Source organism: Mus pahari, chromosome 7, assembly GCF_900095145.1.
Source record: "Mus pahari chromosome 7, PAHARI_EIJ_v1.1, whole genome shotgun sequence".
Classification (NCBI taxonomy): Eukaryota; Metazoa; Chordata; class Mammalia; order Rodentia; family Muridae; genus Mus; species Mus pahari.
This window is the reverse complement of record NC_034596.1, coordinates 110,884,055-110,901,892: the sequence shown is the minus strand read 5'-3', so window position 1 is coordinate 110,901,892 and position 17,838 is coordinate 110,884,055. Positions and strand designations below refer to the sequence as shown.

Sequence of the window (17,838 nt, the reverse complement as noted above, 5' to 3'; positions counted from 1 at the left end):
CCTCCTCCTCCTCCTCCTCCTCCTCCTCCTTCTTGATTTACTTACTTGTTTTATGTATGAGTACTCTATCTGCATGTACACCTGCAAGCCAGAAGAGGGCATCAGGCCCCAGTCTAGATGGCTGGGAGCTACCATGTGTCTGTGGGAATTGAAGAGTGGACAGTGCTCTTAACCTTTGAATCATCTCTGCAGCCTGTGTGAGTGATATTGTGGGCGCTAAGAAGTCCTGGGGAAGACTGGGTACCAGGAAGAGGGCTCTGGAAGAGAAGACTCACAACCAGCCTGTACTTGGGTCCAGTGGCTCCTGAGAAACAAACGACTCCAGAGGAGTCTGGGTTGACAGCACAGTGCTCTCTACCTGGGATAGTATGGGTATCGCCTACTCTGTGTCCCAGGCTTCATAGGTGCTCTTTGCTTCCCACACAAGGCTGAATGAGTGCTCCACATCTTTTCATACTGTCACTGTATGTGATCCTTTACCTTTTTAAGCCTTTCTGTGGACCATGCCCATGGGATACCCTGTGATCTTTCTAAAGTCCCATGCAAGAGACAAATCACAACTTCCGTTTTGTAGAAAATGCCTGAGTGTCCTGATGTCCTTCAGTTGGTAGCTGTCAGGGCAGAGGCTGGTCCCTTCTTCGCCTCTTCCTGGCTCCTTGGATTAGTCCCAGTTTGCTTGGTTCTGGGGCTTGGGGGTGGAGGTGGAGGGCAGGCCTTTTGAAAATAAACACTTACAGGCAGGGGCCGTCTCCTCCAATTCCCTGTCACCTGTCACCCTTCAATCCACTCTATTATGTCCCGAGCTGCCAGGAGAGAAGCAGACTGAAGATGGCTATTCAATTTGTCCTTTAATCAAAACCATCACAATTTGTGGCCGAGTCCTGATTGCTCCTGTTCACAAGCTCCCTGATTCTATGCCTTGTCCTTGAGTTTTTGGATTTAAAAAATTCCCCCCTTGTTTCTGATTTCTAGGTTGTAGCGTTAGAGGTGTCCTTGATCAGTTGGACCCAGCTGGGCTCCAGGGATATGGGTTGTGTGTGGGGGTCACTTTTCCTGGGGTGAGGAAACAAAGGTCTGTCTTTCAGAGGCTTGAGGTCCCTCTGGTTGGCCTCCCCCTCTCTTGGTTCCCAGCCCCAGGGGAGGGTGTGAGGCACAGGGCCTTTCTTCATGACCTCTTTTGAACCATACCCCCTGCAGAGCCAAGAGTCAAAGGTCATTTTCTCAGCTTCCCTGACAGAAGAAAACTAAAGGCTGCCTTCCCCTTTTGTGCACCCCTGAAAGCTCTCCGTGGGAAGGTCGCTGACCCACTCACGGCCTGCTTTGAGCTGACTGGCCTGTGATTGGCTGGAAACAGTCTCTAGACTCGTAGTGCCTGCCTGTCTTTCAGGAGAGACTGACCGGGTCACCTGCCCAGAGATGAGGGGCTTACCCTGTTCAGTGTCAACTTTGAATTGGGAAGACAAGAAAGGAGAAAAGAGAGGAGAAAGGAAGGAGAAAAATAAAGAAAAGCTTCGGGTATTGGTCCCTCTTGTGCCTGAGGATGTCACATCATTTCCTTTAGCTCCACGTCCTTTCGGAAACAGACAGCCTTCGTGTTGCTCCCAGGCCCTGCTTAGGGACACCAAGCCAAGTTCCTTCTGTTTTGCGTCCTTAAGTCCCTCTATGAAAGAGACTTGTGTCAATGACCCTGCCCTACCACCGTCTTCTTCAATGATTGTGCCACAGAAGGCAGGTGTCCTCAGGAAGCGACAACTGAAGCATACCCATGCTAGTTTCTGTTTCTCCTGAAAACCTATTTAGAAGCTTTTGCATCAGTCTCTGCTGTTTCCTAGAACCTTCTAGTAGAGGTGGGTTTCCTAAATTACAGCTCCTCCTATGTGCACATTGCCCTCTTAGAAGAGCTGGACAATAAAGGAAGTCCTAGAACCGCTAAAACTGCAGGGCCCCAGACATCCTGCAGCCCCGGGGAGTCTCCCCTTCTGCACTTGCCACCCACACATTGCACAAGAACATATTTCAAGAAAGGCAAAACCTGAATCCTTGTAGGTGCATGTCCTTGAACCCTACCTCTCTGTGCACATGTGGACATTTTTCAGGTAATTTATCCCCTTTAAGAAGTTTCCTGAGAGCTGGGGATTTAGTTCAGTTGCAACGTGTTCTCTTAGCAAGCTCAAGGCCACATGCTAAATCCCTTCTACCAAAACAAACAAATAAACAAAACCCTATTTTCCTAGGTATGGTGATACACATCTGTCATCCTGGTCCTTAGGGATTGGAGGTAGAAAGGTTAGGAGTTCAAGGTCACTCATGGATCCAAACTGAATTTGAGGCCAGTCTATGCTGCATAAGACCATACCTATGTGCATACACTCCTCTGGAGGAGCAGCAGTAGTCTTACCCGCAGAGCCATTTCTGCAGCCCCATAGGGGATAGGGCCCAGCACATCATGTCTTATATAAGCACACTGCTAAGACATGAAGCTGTGCTATGGCTGGCCCACAGAAACTTACGAGTGAGTGACAGGTACTTTGGTGGTCTGTCTCTATTCCACAGAAAGGCACATCTTTGGGCACCAAATTCAGAAGGTTGAGAACTCAACCCCTGCGTATGTGGCTGTGTGCTGTGTGCCTCTGTGAGGTCAAATACACAACTGCTACCTCGGGATCCAGACGGACAGGCAGAAGGGATCGTTGGGGTCCAGCCAGGGTTTGCTGCGACCTCGGGATCCAGGTGGACAGGCATAAGGGATTGCTGGGGTCCAGCCAGGGTTTGCTTTGCGTCTGAGCTCTGCTCCCATCATAGGAGGTTATCTAAGAGTTTCCCCTGGAACCGAGGCTGGTGCCAGCTATGGAGCCTGAGGGGTTTGCTTGCTATAGCAGTAGGTCACAGCTGAAAAACTGAGAGCCAATGAAGCCTGCACTTTCTGCCTTCCTACCTGTGTGGGAGTAGCTTAGAGACTGGCCCAGAGCAGTTTTAAGCAGCGGGAGCAGTTTCTATTGATACAGTGTCTGATTTTAATAACAGTTAATGTCAAGGGGAAGCCATGACCTGATGTGTTCAGCTGCTGTGGACATCAGCCCCAGTTCTTGAAATCCGGCATATTCTTCTCTTCCCCCTCACCTCCCTCCCTGTTCTGCATATTCTTCAGATCCACACAGATATGCTGAGCACAGCCTAGAGATTCCCTTTTTGCACCCCAGTGTATGCTGCTTATGAGCATGTAGCCCTCTGAGGGGAAAGTACATGCCAGAAGTAGAATATGCCACCACAGCCTTTTATTACTTTAAAAACATCAGGCCAGGCAAGGTGAGATGGCTTCGCGTGTAAAGGCGCTTTAAAGCTTGGTAACCTGAATTCAAACCCCGGAACCCTCATGGTGGCAGGAGAGAACTGGTTCCTCAGAGCTGCTCTCTGACCTCCACACATGTGCTGTGGAATGCATACATCCCCTTCAAATAAATATAAAATATATACAATAAATATAATAAAAATCATAATAAATAGAATGATTACTAAGGCACCAGGCCCTGGTCACTTACATTGCTTCTCCTCTTATACCCAAATTCCAACATCAGTGACTTCTAGTCATGCACAGTAAGCAAGAGACTGAGGTGCTGTATCCTTCTGGTGCCTGCTCGTGAGCCAGAGGAGGAAGTACTGGTGAGGACACTGGCTGGGAGGGTTAGATCAAACAAGCACAATGGGCTGCCATGGTTATGGGGTGGTATTCTGAAAGCACACACAAGGATCCACCACACAGAACAGATGAAGTACACACCTTACCCGAAACGGGACAATCTTGGAGGACTTCTTGCTGGAGGTGGCATCTCTAATCCTCTGATGGGCATGACAGTGAGCATTTCAACTAGGAAGAAGGAAGTGCATTGAAACCAGAACTTCATGCCAAATTATATCCCAGAGTGAACTCAGGGCTCCCTGTTCCCCAACTTAATAAGCAAATGATATTGATGGTTGCCAAGAAAAACTTTCAAACACAGTAGAGAAAACTAGCCCAGGAATTTAAGGCATTTTCCTTTGAAATTTTCAAGTGTTTGGTTCTTTCCCTAGTAGCACATGGATCTGTTGTTTCTGGAAGGAGCTGACTGTTTAGTCCTTTCAAAGTTGACACTTGGGGTGGGGATAACACATGTTTTTAATCTCAGGATTGGGCAGAGGCAGGTTGATCTCCTGTTAAGTTCATCAAGGCCAGCCTTTTCTATATAGTGAGTTTCAGGCCAGTCAGAGCTATACAGTAAGATCTTATCTCTCAGAAGCAAAAGCAGGAGGAGGAGGAGGAAGAAGAAAAGGAGGAGGAGAAGGAGGAGGAAGAGGAGGAAGAGGAGGAAGAGGAGGAAGAGGAAGAGGAGGAGGAGGAGGAGGAGAAGGAGGANGAGGAGGAGGAGGAGGAGGAGGAGGAGAAGGAGGAGGAGGAGAAGGAGGAGGAGACTTCCTATTGAGTATGAATAGAACTTACTTACACTTCCTAGGGCTGAAGAATAGCAGGCTTCAGCACCTGTCCCACATCCCAGTCTGTCAAGCACAGCTGCCCCTTCTGGGTTCCTCACTCACTATCACTGTATCTTCTTTGCTTGTGGTCATATCAATGGTTTGGTGCAGTCATTGAGGAAGAAGATCATGAGAGGTGGTGGGCAGGTGCAGAGTCTCCAGAGTCACTCCAGCCACACCTACATAGCTGAGGAGCCATTCTGTGGCCAAGAGTCCACACTTTGGGTCATGGTGTGAAACAGATCTCTAGGTTCCAGAAGAAATGCAAATAGTCAACCACAAGAGACAGGGACAAGGCAATCACTGTCTATGCAATAGCTAGATGTTGCTAAGGATAGAACAGCCAGTGGAAAAGGCATCCTAAAACCAGGTCACATGGCAAAAATAAGGAGGCAGTCCTTAAGCAATTGGAACATAAAGAGAATCCACCCAAACAAGATACACAGAGAGAGAGACAGAGACAGAGAGACAGAGAGAGACAGAGTCAGAGACACAGACCAACACACAGAGACTCTCAGAGGTACCCATGAGGCTGGAGTTGGGCAGGAAGCTCATGGGAAAGGATGGGGATGGCTTGCTCTGCCACTACTCAAGGCTTGCAAACCTTGCAAACAGGTTCCAGAGACACAGCCCAGACAAGCTAGCTTCGTGCCAGCTTCGTGCCAGAAAGCTGTACCAAGCCAGCCAATGAGCAGTTCCACAGGGACATTATTTTTATGACTTTGTTTACTATTGTGTGTGTTGGGGGCGGGTGAGAAGATTACTTTTGTGAGTTGATTCTCTCCTTCGACTGTGGGTTCGAGGAATTGAACTCATGACTTTGGGCTCATTGAGCAAGTGATCTACCCTGCTGAGAACCATCTTGCCGGACCATGAGCAGTTTAAGTGTCCGGTGTCCCTAGTTGTCTTTGGATGTTTCTGTATCTCATCCTAAAAGAAGTGTGTCGGAGTTGTCTTTGTCAAGGAGACCTTGACAGGTGGCTGGCTGTGGGCTGTGCCCCTGACACTTGGCAGTTTCCATCTTTGGGAAGCAAACGTCACGGTGTACAGGAATATGCATCACTTTAAAAACAGCAGATCTATTTTGACTCTTGCTATAGACTTTTCATCAAACCAGGCAGACAGCAGGCGCTGAGTGGATCTGTGGTGTTAGTGACTTCTGAGCAGCCAGGGGCTGGTTAGTGGGGATTTCAGAGGAGGTGTCAGCCAAGGAAACATTGCAGATGTGGTCACCTGTCCACTCTTCAAGGCAAAGTGTCACCACACCCACACGAGGAGCCATTGGGTCATTTTAATACAAGGTCACAGTTCACCCTGCTCTCTCAGTTTGCCCATGTCCTTGATTACCCACCACCAGCAGCAGCAGCCACAGGGGTCAGTAGTGGTCACAGCAGTGTCTGTGCACTGAGCCCAGGATGCTTTGAAGAGACCACATGAATTCTGTAGAATATGAGTGGATCTAAATAGACCTATTTCTGAAGATGGCTTTTCCACTTGACCTCAGGGAAACCATCATTCCAAACAAGAAAACCCCACTAAAGCTTTCAGTTGAGATAGTTTTGAGGATGTTGAGGGGAGGAATCTCTCCCTCACTGGTCTGGTCTGAGCATTGTGCGGAACCCCTCTTGGCTTTAGGGGTACAGGGGAGGAGGGATTGCAGGGTATCAGTTTTCCATTTGCCCTGGGAGCTTTCCAGGTTCCTGATAACCTTCAATCCAGCAGTTTGGCATAGCTACAGGGTATATCCTAGTGCACTTTCATTTTTATGTAGCTGTGGAGGTAGTACAAAGGCCAGATGGGGTTCACTCAGGATCTGGGCAGACACAGAGAAAACCATGTGCTCTTCCTTCTAGATCAGTGCCGCATTCCCAGAGCCCCAGCAGCCAGCTGCTCTGGAGGGTGTGAGCTGTGAAGAAAATGAAAGAATGCAAAGCAAGGTGGCGGCATAGATATTGTCACCGGTAGCGTGCCTGTAGTTGTCATACACCATCATCTGATCACCCTCAAGCTAAAGGTGAGGGTGATGTGTATGATGTTTTGTGTGTGAGGTTTGAGAGCTCTATGCTGGTCTCAGTGGCTTGGAGGCCACAGTTGCATTGTGGGTAGTCATACTCCCTAGAGAACAGTGTGGGTGACTAGATGCTGTACATCTAACCATGGCTCCGTCAAGAAGTTGGGGACTGTGTGGCGACTGCTGTGACAAGGACCTTTTTTAAAGGATTAAAAAAAAAAAAATGAGGCTTTCAAAAGCAAGGCTTGGGAGCCAGAGAGCTTAGCTTAGCTGTTAAGAGCATTAGCTGTTATGTCAGAGGACCCTCGCTTGAGTCCAGACTTAGGTGTGACAAGGCTCACATTTTCTACTAACCAAGCACTGGCAGCTTTGAGGTAGCCCCCACTGGTAGCCCCCAGAGGTGTCCCTCATGTGGCTTCTCAGGCTTCAGTGGTTCGGATGGTGGCTTCCACACAGCTCATGGCTTTCAGTTGCTCTGATGATGTCCTCCCTATATACCGTCAACGCTATTTCCCACATCGCTTTGGAAGTTTCCAGTGGCTCTTCCAGCATCCTCGACTGTGCTGAATATAGAAGAAACGCATTCTCCTCATATAGCCACAGATCCCAAGATCAAGTGGTCAGAGTTCAGGGGACTTTACATTTGATAGCGAGGGGGTCAAACAGTAGGTATGTCTAGAGCTCACCGCAAGTCTCATTCCAGATGGTGACTCTTCAGATGAACCAAGTGAGGACCGAGGGCACCGTTTCCACGATGTTCACTCCAGTGCCACAGACTCCCTCACACTAGCAGTCAGGCACTCCTCGAGTTATGCAGTTCTTGTAACAATTGACAGTGATGTGGTCTTTTAGTGACCCCGTCTGTATTCCGAGTTGACGGGCACCAGGCAGTGTGGCAGCTGGCAGGGCTCTTTCCAAACGCTACTTACTAGCTTCTTACCTTCTTAGCTAGAGTTTATGCAATTCAAATTCATATGCTTTCCCTCCACCTCCCACCCACGCCTTTCCCAGTTTTCTCAAACCCACCTCCACTCTCAGCTTCCATCTTCCTTTATAACCCGGTGAACTTTGCCAGCCCTCCTGAGGAGCAAGAAACCGCGCACCTCTCCCCTTCCTCTCCTCCCCCTGGTGGGCGGAGCAGCTCTGCTTCAGCTCCTGTTGCTATGACTCTGTTGCTAGGATCAGGCTGTCTCCATCCCCGGCAGGAAACATGTAATGAATTATGGATGGCTGATTCTCTCGGAGAGACCTGATCTGTAATGCAGATGAGCTCAAAGCACCCCCTTTTCTTCTGGTTTCTTAAGAAAAAAAAAAAAAAAAACAGTTTTAAATCTGCAGGAGCGCTGTCCAAGCCCCAGTTGCCCCTGGCAGTGACTTCTGCTGAGATGGGTGCGGATTTTCATGCAAAGGGCCTGGGCCAAGCTCTGCTATTTGTGCTGAGGGCGGTGCAGGATTTTCTCTGGTCCTGTGACCCTGTGGGGCATGCTCGCTTTTCTCTCTTTGTGCTGAGAGGAGAAATGGAATATAAACACTAACATGACATTTTATACAAACACTAGACATGACATTTTCTAAGTGCATGGCCTCCTCCTGTGGGCATAGTGCAGACACTGGAGGCCAGGTCTCAGGCTCATCCATTCTCTCTCTCTCTCTCTCTCTCTCTCTCTCTCTCTCTCTCTCTCTCTCTCATTTATAGCTCCCCTCCCCCATTTCCAGCCATCTTTGTGCACAGAAGTCTGCAACAGCTGAGGGCAAGAAAGGGCCTGCACTGCAGAGTCCCTGTCAGCATAGTGGCTTTGATGCTATCCCACTACCCTGAGGTCACGGGTCAGAGGACAGAAGCTCTGCCCCCTATCCTTTCTCTTTCCAGCGTCCAGAGTCTATGTCCATGAGAGCGGATGTCAGGAGGAAGTCTCAATGCCTATTGATCATTCCATGTGCCCTGTGGAGCAGCTCTAGGCTCCAGGATGGGTGGCAGTGTTGCTGTGATACAGGTTGCTCAGAACTATTGGCAGGATTTTGCGTCATGAAGAGGCAGCCAACATAATTTGGGAGCGTCTTTGGTTTGCTCTGGAGAGATGTTCAGCGGGTGAAATGCACACAGGTGCTAGGTGAGGGATGTGAGACTGTAACTCCAGTGCTGGAGTAGAAACTGGTATATCCCAGGAGCTCACTGGCCAGCCAGTCTACGGAAACAGTGGCCTCTGGGATCAGTGAGAGACAATGTCTCAAAAAATAAGTTACTGGGGAAGGCAGGAGAGCCAACATCTGGACTCCATCTATGCACATACATGCTTCCACACCTGAGAGGATGGGGGAGGACATCAAAACTAAAGAGAGAGCTGGAGAGATGGCTCAGCAGGCGGGAGCACTGTCTGCTCTTGCAGAAGGCCTGCTTTCAATGCCCAGTAGCTCCCAACTGTCTGTAATTCCAGTTCTAGGGGATCTTCCGACCTCTGCAGGCACCAGGCACTCACAGGTGGCGCACAGACATACATGCAGGCAAAACACCAGAACACATAAAAATAAATGATTTATTTATTTAACAAACTTTTTTTTAAAAAGCCTTTTCCAATCATTCATGTGACCAGAAATTAAATATCTAGACTATATAAATAACTTTAAAATTAAATGTCAAACTCTCTTCCCCAAATTATCCAGTCAATAAGCAGGTGAATGAATTGAATAGACACTGCTCAAAATAAAAAATACAAATGGCTAACAAGCACACAAAAAGCCAAACACTCACAGAATCAGTATCCATCAGGGAAATGCAAACCAAGTGAACACAGAGATTCCATCTCCTGTCCATCAGAACGGCCATTGCCATAACAACAGGATGGGAGTGCACCCTTATCCACAGCTGAGAGAAATGTAAAACAAAAACCAAAACTTCCTACGATCCAGCTGTACCATTCATGAAAATACATACCAAAGGAACCTCTATCACAGACTGAAGATACCAGCATAGCCATGCTCACCCAGCCAAGTCATGGGCTCAGTCTAACTCCCCATCAACAGATGAGTGGATGAAGGAGGTAGGGTACTGGGGTTGGGGAGATGGCTCAGTTGGTAAACGTCAGCCATGCAAGCATCAGGACCTGATTATAGATCCCAGCACCTACATAAGAGCTGTGTGTAGGAGAGTATGTCTATAAATCCAGAGCTGGGGTGGGATGGCAGCAGGAGCCTCTCTGAAGCGCCCTGGCTAGCCACCTTAGCAGAATCAATGAGCTGGGGGGGGGGGTGGTGGTGGTGAGAGACTCTGTTTCCAAAAAGGATAGAGAATGTTTGAGGAAGACACTCAGATTTGACCTCTGACCTCCACGTGCAGCCATACCCACCCATACATATATGCACACGCATATGGAAATGAAACAAAAATGTCTTATGTTATACTCAACAGAAAGGATTATACTGTTTACAAGAAAATGGGTGGAACTAGAGATTATCTTGCTAAGCAGGAAGCCAGACTTTGACAAATATCACATTTTTTATCTCACATATGAAATCTGGATTTTACACACACACACAAAATGAAGCTAGAAGGGGGACCATTTAGGTAGAGGAAGAGAGTGTGAAGTGCTTGCACAATGAAGTCATGCAGAAAAAGGCAATGTCGTTCTGAAATCTATCCTTTGCGCAGCGAGTTTCCACTAGTAAAGAAAAAAACCTCAGGTAGACTGAGCACGGGGAGATTTGGGACCCTGAAGAGACTGAAGACAGCCTCTTCTGCAGCCCAAGCCACTGCAGCCACCAACTCAGAATAAGGAGCCACCGATACAGGACCTAGTGCACACATCACTCCCAGTTGCTGTTGTTTCAGATCCTGACCCAGATCTAACCCTGACCTATGGAGCCAGGACACAGACTGACCAGAGTCCAGGAGATTCAGGCACAGGCAGGCTCTGCCTTAGGAGGGAGGCAAGTGAGACTCACTGGCTTGGAGACCTGCAGAGCTTGAAAAACAACAAGCCAATTTGCTGAAAAGGTGCCGGGCCAGCACAGGCAGAGATGGGGTGTGCTGGTTACTGCCTGCCTCACAGCAGGCCTTCTCAGCACCCCAGGCTCACAGTCATCAGGAGGAGGAAGGGGAGAGAAAGAACTTTATTTCAGAGGCCGAGTCTTCATGCTAGGATGACGAAAAAGCACTTGAGGTGAGAATTACATTTGTTGCCCCCATCTGGGAGTGTTTATTGAACAGCAGCCGGGTCAGTGCACGGAGTCAGAGACACAAGGTCCCAAGTAATGGATTAGTGGGACAAATCTCACAGTTTCCTTCAGAATAGCATATATTTGTTTGAAGTTTGATTCATTCAGTCTTTCTTCCTTTCTCTCTCTTCCTTCCTTCCTTTTTTCTTTCTCTTTCTTTCTTTCCTTCTTTCTTTCTTTCTTTCTTTCTTTCTTTCTTCATCTTCTTTTTTGTCAGTGATATGGAGGTTTTGTGTTTAGATTTAGAATATTGAGTCCCATAATGGATTGCCTTATAATGTGAAAAATAGCAAAGCAGAGAGGGAAATACCCCAGGGCCTGAGCTTCTCTCTTGAGTCTGAGTTCAGAGAGGACCAAGTCCCTGGTACCCAAAGCATGATGCTGCAGGGGTGGAGCTGCAGGGGGTGGAGCTGCAGGGTGGTAGAGCTGCAGGGGAGTGGAGCTGCAGGGTGGTGGAGCTGCAGGGGAGTGGAGCTGCAGGGTGGTGGAGCTGCAGGGGAGTGGAGCTGCAGGGTGGTTGAGCTGTAGGGTGGTGGAGCTGCAGGGAGGTGGAGCTGCAGGGGGGTGGAGCTGCAGGGGGGTGGAGCTGCAGGGGGGTGGAGCTATAGGGTGGTGGAGCTGCAGGGTGGTGGAGCTGCAGGGTGGTGGAGCTGCAGGGTGGTGGAGCTGCAGGGTGGTGGAGCTGCAGGGTGGTGGAGCTGTAGGGTGGTGGAGCTGCAGGGTGGTGGAGCTGTAGGGTGGTGGAGCTGCAGGGTGGTGGAGCTGTAGGGTGGTGGAGCTGCAGGGGGTGGAGCTGCAGGGTGGTGGAGCTGCAGGGGGTGGAGCTGCAGGGGAGTGGAGCTGCAGGGTGGTGGAGCTGTAGGGTGGTGGAGCTGCAAGGTGGTGGAGCTGCAAGGTGGTAGAGCTGCAGGGTGGTGGAGCTGCAGGGTGGTGGAGCTGTAGGGTGGTGGAGCTGCAGGGGAGTGGAGCTGCAGGGGGTGGAGCTGCAGGAGGTGGAGCTGCAGGGGGTGGAGCTGCATGGTGTTTCCTCTTTCTTGGTTGAGCAATTGAGCCAGCTTTCTCCATTCTCCTGATATGTACACTCACTCGACTTCCCTATGTGTGATGGGGACTGTAAGGTGGAGGACCCACCTGGGAGTGGGCAGCTCACATGGCAGTAGATAGACAGGCTGACAGTTTGAGGTGTTAGATTATTGTGAATGTGTTCTATTCAGGAACACCTAACACTACAGGGCCTGTAGGAAAATGATATATTTATTTCAAAAGATTTTTTTTTTTTTTGCTTTATAGTTTCTTTTTGTAAAAACATGGAAGGAAACACACAAACAAATAGAAGCCCCCAGGACCTGCCTCAGCCCCTCTGTGAAAGTGAAGAACACTTGGGGACAGTGCAGATGCGGTCACATGTACTCCTTGTGGCAAGATAAATAAAGCACCATGCAAGGGGACAGTCCTGTTATCACGACACAGCCCTGCTGACCAGATTGTCGTGATTATTCAGGCATTATTAATGGTTGTGTGTGTGACCACTCTGGGCAGGGGAGAAACTGCTGAAGAGAGGAGGGTGGAGAGAGCTTTGGGCACATCTAGTCTAGATGCAGGGAGGGAGCTCAGAAGGATACTGAGGTGTGGGTGAAGATGGCTGTACTGGTCAGTGCTTGTGTACACATGGCCAAGTTGGCCACGAGTAGAGAGCTTCTGCAGGCATTAGGGGAGCTGGACTGGCTGCTGCATCATTTGCATGGTAGGCCACATGGCAAGCATTTATGAAAGTGAACATCAAGCAAACACTTGACTATTTTGCTGTGCAGTGTTCTTCAGGAATCTCTGAGCTGGTGGACTAGTGGTGTGTGGGAAGCTGATGGGTTGGGTTTTTTTGTTTGTTTGTTTGTTTGTTTTGTTTGAGACAGAATCTTACCTTATAGCCCATGCTATCCTGGAACATGCCACAGCCTGCTGGCACCACTATTATATCCAATAGGTGGACTGTACCCATACTTTGGGGTACTTCCTTGGGTTCTTTTACCCACCATCTTTCTCCACCCCAATCCCTTCCAATCTCCCAACACTAGTAGGAAAGCAAGAAGTTTGGAGGGAAAAGGGGGAGTCCATCTCATTAGACTGCTTCCTGTTGATTAGGGGTGTTGAGTTCCTTGGGGCAAGTTCTGTCTTCAGGGTACCCAGTGTCTCTCTGCTCATGACCGCCTGACAAACTGCAGCAGCAGGAGGGTGGGGAGCAGCAGCCTCTGCCTTTCTCAGAGCGCTGACATATTTATACCCTCTGAAGAGTTCCCAGAATTCCAAATGTAAACTATCTTCAGCTGGCAAAATCACACCCCTGCCAGACCATGAGACAAATCATAGCTGCTGTGGACAATCTGAAGCAGCCCCGTATCCCACACCTGGGATCAAAGCAAAAACATATTTTCATAATATATCTGGATTTTTAAAAGAAACCAAAATTCTTAGCGCAGTGAGAATTTCAATGCCAAGGCCCCTTCAGGAGTGCCAGAGCTACCAGGCTGCAGCAAGACCACCTGGTGCTCCTTTGCAAGGGCTGCTAAAGACTGTACTCTTCTTATTTTTGAGCTAACAAAGGAAGTGGGGCTGGAAAGATCCACCTGGCATTGTTCTTCCTGGCACTGTGGCTTGCCCCAAAACAGGTTGCACAGAACAGCCTGTGTCCAGCTGTCAGTTAAATGCTGGAACATTGTCCAGCAGCCCAGAGCCAAATGTGTTCACTGCTCCTGACATTTCGTTCCTCTGGCTCAGTCTTCCTGTCTTGAAAATGGACTGTTAGCGGCTTCCAGTATTTCTGCTGGTGGGCTGGTGTTTGGTTGAGGGAGAATGTTTTTTCTTGTAGCAGGGCTGAGAAACATAGTAACAGAGTGGTGTATGGGAAGGACTTGGGCAGCATCTCTAAGGTCTCCTGGGAACCTTCAGTGAACAATAACATCTTGAAGCAGCTGTTACTCAGGACCTTTCTCAGCATCTTATGGCTCCTCCTGTCTGCTCTCAGGGTTGTGAGCCAACCTGGATCCACGCTTAAGGAAGCAGGTTCATGACATTGTGTGTGGATTAGAGAAAGCAGAGCTAGTCACCATGATAGGGCTCCCGGGACATCATAGCTGGAGATATCTCAGGAACAGGAATATTGGTGATGCTTTCCTTTTTGCTTTTTGAGCTAAAGCACAGTGTGTGTGTGTGTGTGTGTGTTGTATGCATGTGTGTGTAGTGTGTATGTCATATGCATGTGTGCATGTAGTGTATATGTTGTATGCATGTGTGTAGTGTATACATGTATGTGCATGTGTGTGCATGTATTGTGTGTATTGTATGCATGTGTGTGTGGTGTGTGTATGTGCATGTGTGTTGTATGCATGTGTGTGTTACATGCATATATGTATAGTGTGTTTGCATGTGTGTGTTGTATGCATGTGTTTCTTCCTTATGGGTTACTTACTTGGCCTGATTTCCTAGATCACCCAGGACCACCAGCCCAGGGATATGTGAGCTGGGCCCTCCCACATCAATCACTAATTAAGAAAATGACCCACAGGTCTGCCTGTCTCCAATCTTATGGAGTCATTTTCTCAGCTGGGGTTCTTTCCTCTTAGAGGACTCTAACTTGTATCAAGTTGACAAAAACTAGCCAGGGAGAGACTCATAATGAACCTAGACCTCACTAGTTGGCTAGGCTGACCAGCTGGCCCCAGGAATCTTCCTGTCTCTGCATCGAGTACTTGGATGGCAGGTGTGTACCTCCCTGTCTGACTTTTCATGTGGTGTTGAGGATTCTAACTTAGGTCCACATGACTGCAGAGCATCTCCCAGCCTTCCAAAGCATAATTCTATCCTAGCCTAGTCAACACCATCTTCCTATGGCAGGGGAAAAAAATCACTAAGTTTGCAATAATCAACAAATTCAATAAAATCCATATTTGTAATCCCAGTGACTATGTTCACACATTGTCTTTGTACCCAGGGAGGGTCCGACTCAGTTGTTCTGCTCCAAGGCTCTGAGAATTGGTCTGGGCACCACTGAGGCTCAGACCACACAGACGCTCATGAGCACTGCTCAACACGAAGCCATCCCTAGAAGGAAGGCACAGCTGTGACATGCAAAGGCATGGTCACTAAGAAGTAATCGTCTCTGACTGCAAAAGCACTGGGCCATGATTGACAGGAAAATAATAAATAATAGAGAGTCTGAGACGCAGAATGAACCCAGGCTTTTTGTTCAGGAGCCTCAGTGGGAGGAGGGAGACTATGACAAGCACTCTGTGACTTCTGCTCTGGAGTCTGAGCTCTCTCCCTGCACGGATTCTCTCCACAGTTTAATCCTGAATGCTAACACCATGGTCCTGCAACCTTTCTAACCTGCTAGATTGCTGCCCACATCGGCCAAGCAATGTGTGGCCCCGATTACCTTCCTCAGAGTTAGAATTCCACCTGGGAACTGGTCCTGTGCACCATGAACTGAGTTGTTCTCTAGGGCGTGGGGTTGCTCAAGGTCTGGACTTGGGGACTACTTTCTAACTCCAAATGCCTTGAAGATCTCTGTGGGGTGCCATGGGACAGTTGACACTTGTACTTGCTTGGGCTTCTGGCAATGTACCTGACCATTCAACTTGTTAGGAGAATCAGGAGACTAATGGAGCCAGGGATATAATGTCTATGGGACCAGCACTGGCGACCTGAGAATTTGTGTGGTAGTGATGATGGTGGTGGTGGGGTGTCACAGCCAAGCTAGTGATGGAGGCTCCCAGGAATTGTTAGACACGCTTGCACACGCCTTGGCAACCTCTTCTTAAAGGTTCCAGAGATGGAAACCCCACCTGGAAAGTGAGAAAATCAGAGAACACAAATCTGGGTCTCCAGGGAGGTCACTCTGCTACCTAACCTGCTTATATTTGGATTTTTCTAGAAAACATGAGTTCTTTACTGTTACATTTATGTGCACCCAGCAAAGGCCAGGTATTTCCCAGGGGCTGAGCATCCCTTTATGAAAGCACAGATGCTGGTTCCACAGGGATGGTGCCGCTAGGCTATTTTACTGATGCTTAGGGAAACTGGTCGCTTTCTAAGATCAGTGGGAGGATCCCTACATGGCAATAAGGAGCTGGAACCTGACCTGGCTTTAGCAGGAAGCAAAGGGGAAGTGATCTCCTAAGTCACTGAGTTGCCAGGAAGATTGCCTCACTGGTACAGCTGGTTCCGGTGGCTTCTAGGAGACTCCTCACAGGGTGATCCTGCTGTTCAGTTCACAGGGGCCTGTGTGTGTGGCAACTCTGTCTGGACTCTGTTGACCCTTCTCACTGGTGGCCTGAGGACACAGCCAGCGTGGGAGGACTCTCGGGCCCTCTCAGGGGAGAAGACCAAGGTGAGGAGGAGGTAGCGTTGATCTGCTGATTAGAAAGATTCATGCTCCCAGGAATGTCCTCTCAGGAGCAGCTTCCCCATGAGAGAACGAGAGAGAGCTTAGATGAGAGCTTTATTGTGACAAAGAGGAAACAGAAAGTCAAAATATTTGCTTGGAGAAAGTACTGGTGATTTGCCCAATTACACTCAGTGAAGGTGGTCATTAATAATCCCACCGCTGCAGAGGTCCTGTGAATTGTGAGTGAGCAGCTGTGTATCACTACAGAGAGAATTTGTCCTTCTGACGGGGCAAAGGGGCTTGGCTTTGCCTCACTTGTCCATCCTGCCTGCTGGGCAGCTGTGGGCAGCTGGTCTCCCTGAACCCTACCCCACCCCATCTCTCTACTGGAGAGACTGATTTTTCTCTTGCCCACCTGCAAACTTAATTGCAAGCTTGCTCTCCCCCAGGAGACTAATCTGTGAAGTACCTCCTCAGCAAGGAACTGGCTGCAGGTTGGTCTACCTTCTGTGAACCACAGTGCATCTGTGCTGGGGACACTAGAGAGCACTGTGTGCTGCTCCCCAGGAGTGTGTAGAGTGCCCAGTGTGTCTGGCTTGTGTGCATCTCATGCCCTGTGCTCCCAGAAACCAGGGTCAGTGGTAGGTTGGCATTGCTGACTCTGGGAGTCCTGTGGCCAATACAAAGGGTACATTAGTTCACACATTTCATAGCAATTCAACACCTATATTCCCACTTCACAGATGAGACTTCCAGTGGTACACCAGTGATGCCCTCCCCCTCCTCCATCCCACAACCCCATTCCTTACCCTTGGATACACAGGAGACCAGGAACCACAGCATTTGTCCCAGACTCTGCTTTTTCCCACTTTGGGAAAAACTCGGACTGTGGATCCCCATTATGGACTTCCTTCTGTCTCCCTCAAGCAGCATGCTGACTGTGCTCCAGGCACCCGAGCAGGGAGTCAGAATGCAGCCCAGCAGGAACACACATGAGTATGTGTGTGTGTGTGTGTGTGTGTATATACACACACACACACACACACTTGTGCACACACACACATACACACACCTATAGACACACTCACATGTAGTCACTAGGAAGAGGGTTTCTGGCTCTCATCATTGACCTTGGGCTGGGCCCTTCAGGCTAATTGCCTTCTCATCTGTGAAATGAAAATGCATGCACTTTACTCAGGGTGAGCCAGGGATTAAATACCTTTTGCGGGAAGGGAAAGAATGCCCGAAGAAGAGCTTCTTATTGGCTGAATGCTGGGTTCTGTCTGGATTCCTCATCAGCATGGAGAACGCCAGGGTTTTATGCTATGTGGCTGACTGTCATGGTCTTCAGTAGGGTGCCTTGATTACCTCTGTTCCACAGCAGGTAGAGGGAGGTAGGGAATGGCTCCACTCCTACTGTTCTCGATTCAGAGATACACAGGGCCTGAGCTCACTCGACCTTACCAGTTCTGTTGGGGCCTCCCAGCTCTCTGTTGCCACTGGACCACCTACAGTTATCTGCCAAGCAAGCTTTACTGTCTATACTAATTACTGTCTTTCAAAGCCCAGATCCACTGGGGGAAAACTTCAAGACCTGCCAGAGCTGCTCTGCTGTCTCCACCGCCTGCTGAGAAGACCTGTTGATGTCCCAGAAGACAACATCCTTTGGACCCGCCCACAGACATTCACCTGTGCCTTCAAAGACTGGGGCTGGGGGCTGGGTTTTTTC

The 17,838-nt window shown here is 49.0% G+C and overlaps 1 protein-coding gene and 1 long non-coding RNA gene across 2 annotated transcripts in view; one reads left to right on the top strand and one right to left on the bottom strand.

Annotated features, from left to right (window-relative positions):
• Nucleotides 1–11,331: 11,331 nt before the first annotated feature.
• On the bottom strand, nt 11,332–11,748 carry LOC110324138 (cornifin-B-like). The gene has a single exon (XM_021201452.1). The coding sequence runs from the start codon at nt 11,746–11,748 to the stop codon at nt 11,332–11,334; it is 417 nt and encodes a 138-aa protein (XP_021057111.1).
• A 4,232-nt stretch (nt 11,749–15,980) lies between these two features.
• The window catches only part of LOC110324243, a 98,639-nt gene continuing 96,781 nt past the window's right edge, over nt 15,981–17,838 (top strand). The window contains exon 1 of the long non-coding RNA XR_002380681.1: nt 15,981–16,112. This is a non-coding gene — a long non-coding RNA (uncharacterized LOC110324243). The remainder of the gene's footprint in view (nt 16,113–17,838) is intronic.

Bases quoted from the DNA above. Each gene is read 5' to 3' on its own strand.
- LOC110324138 (XM_021201452.1), bottom strand. From the start codon at position 11,748: ATGCAGCTCCACCCCCTGCAGCTCCACCTCCTGCAGCTCCACCCCCTG.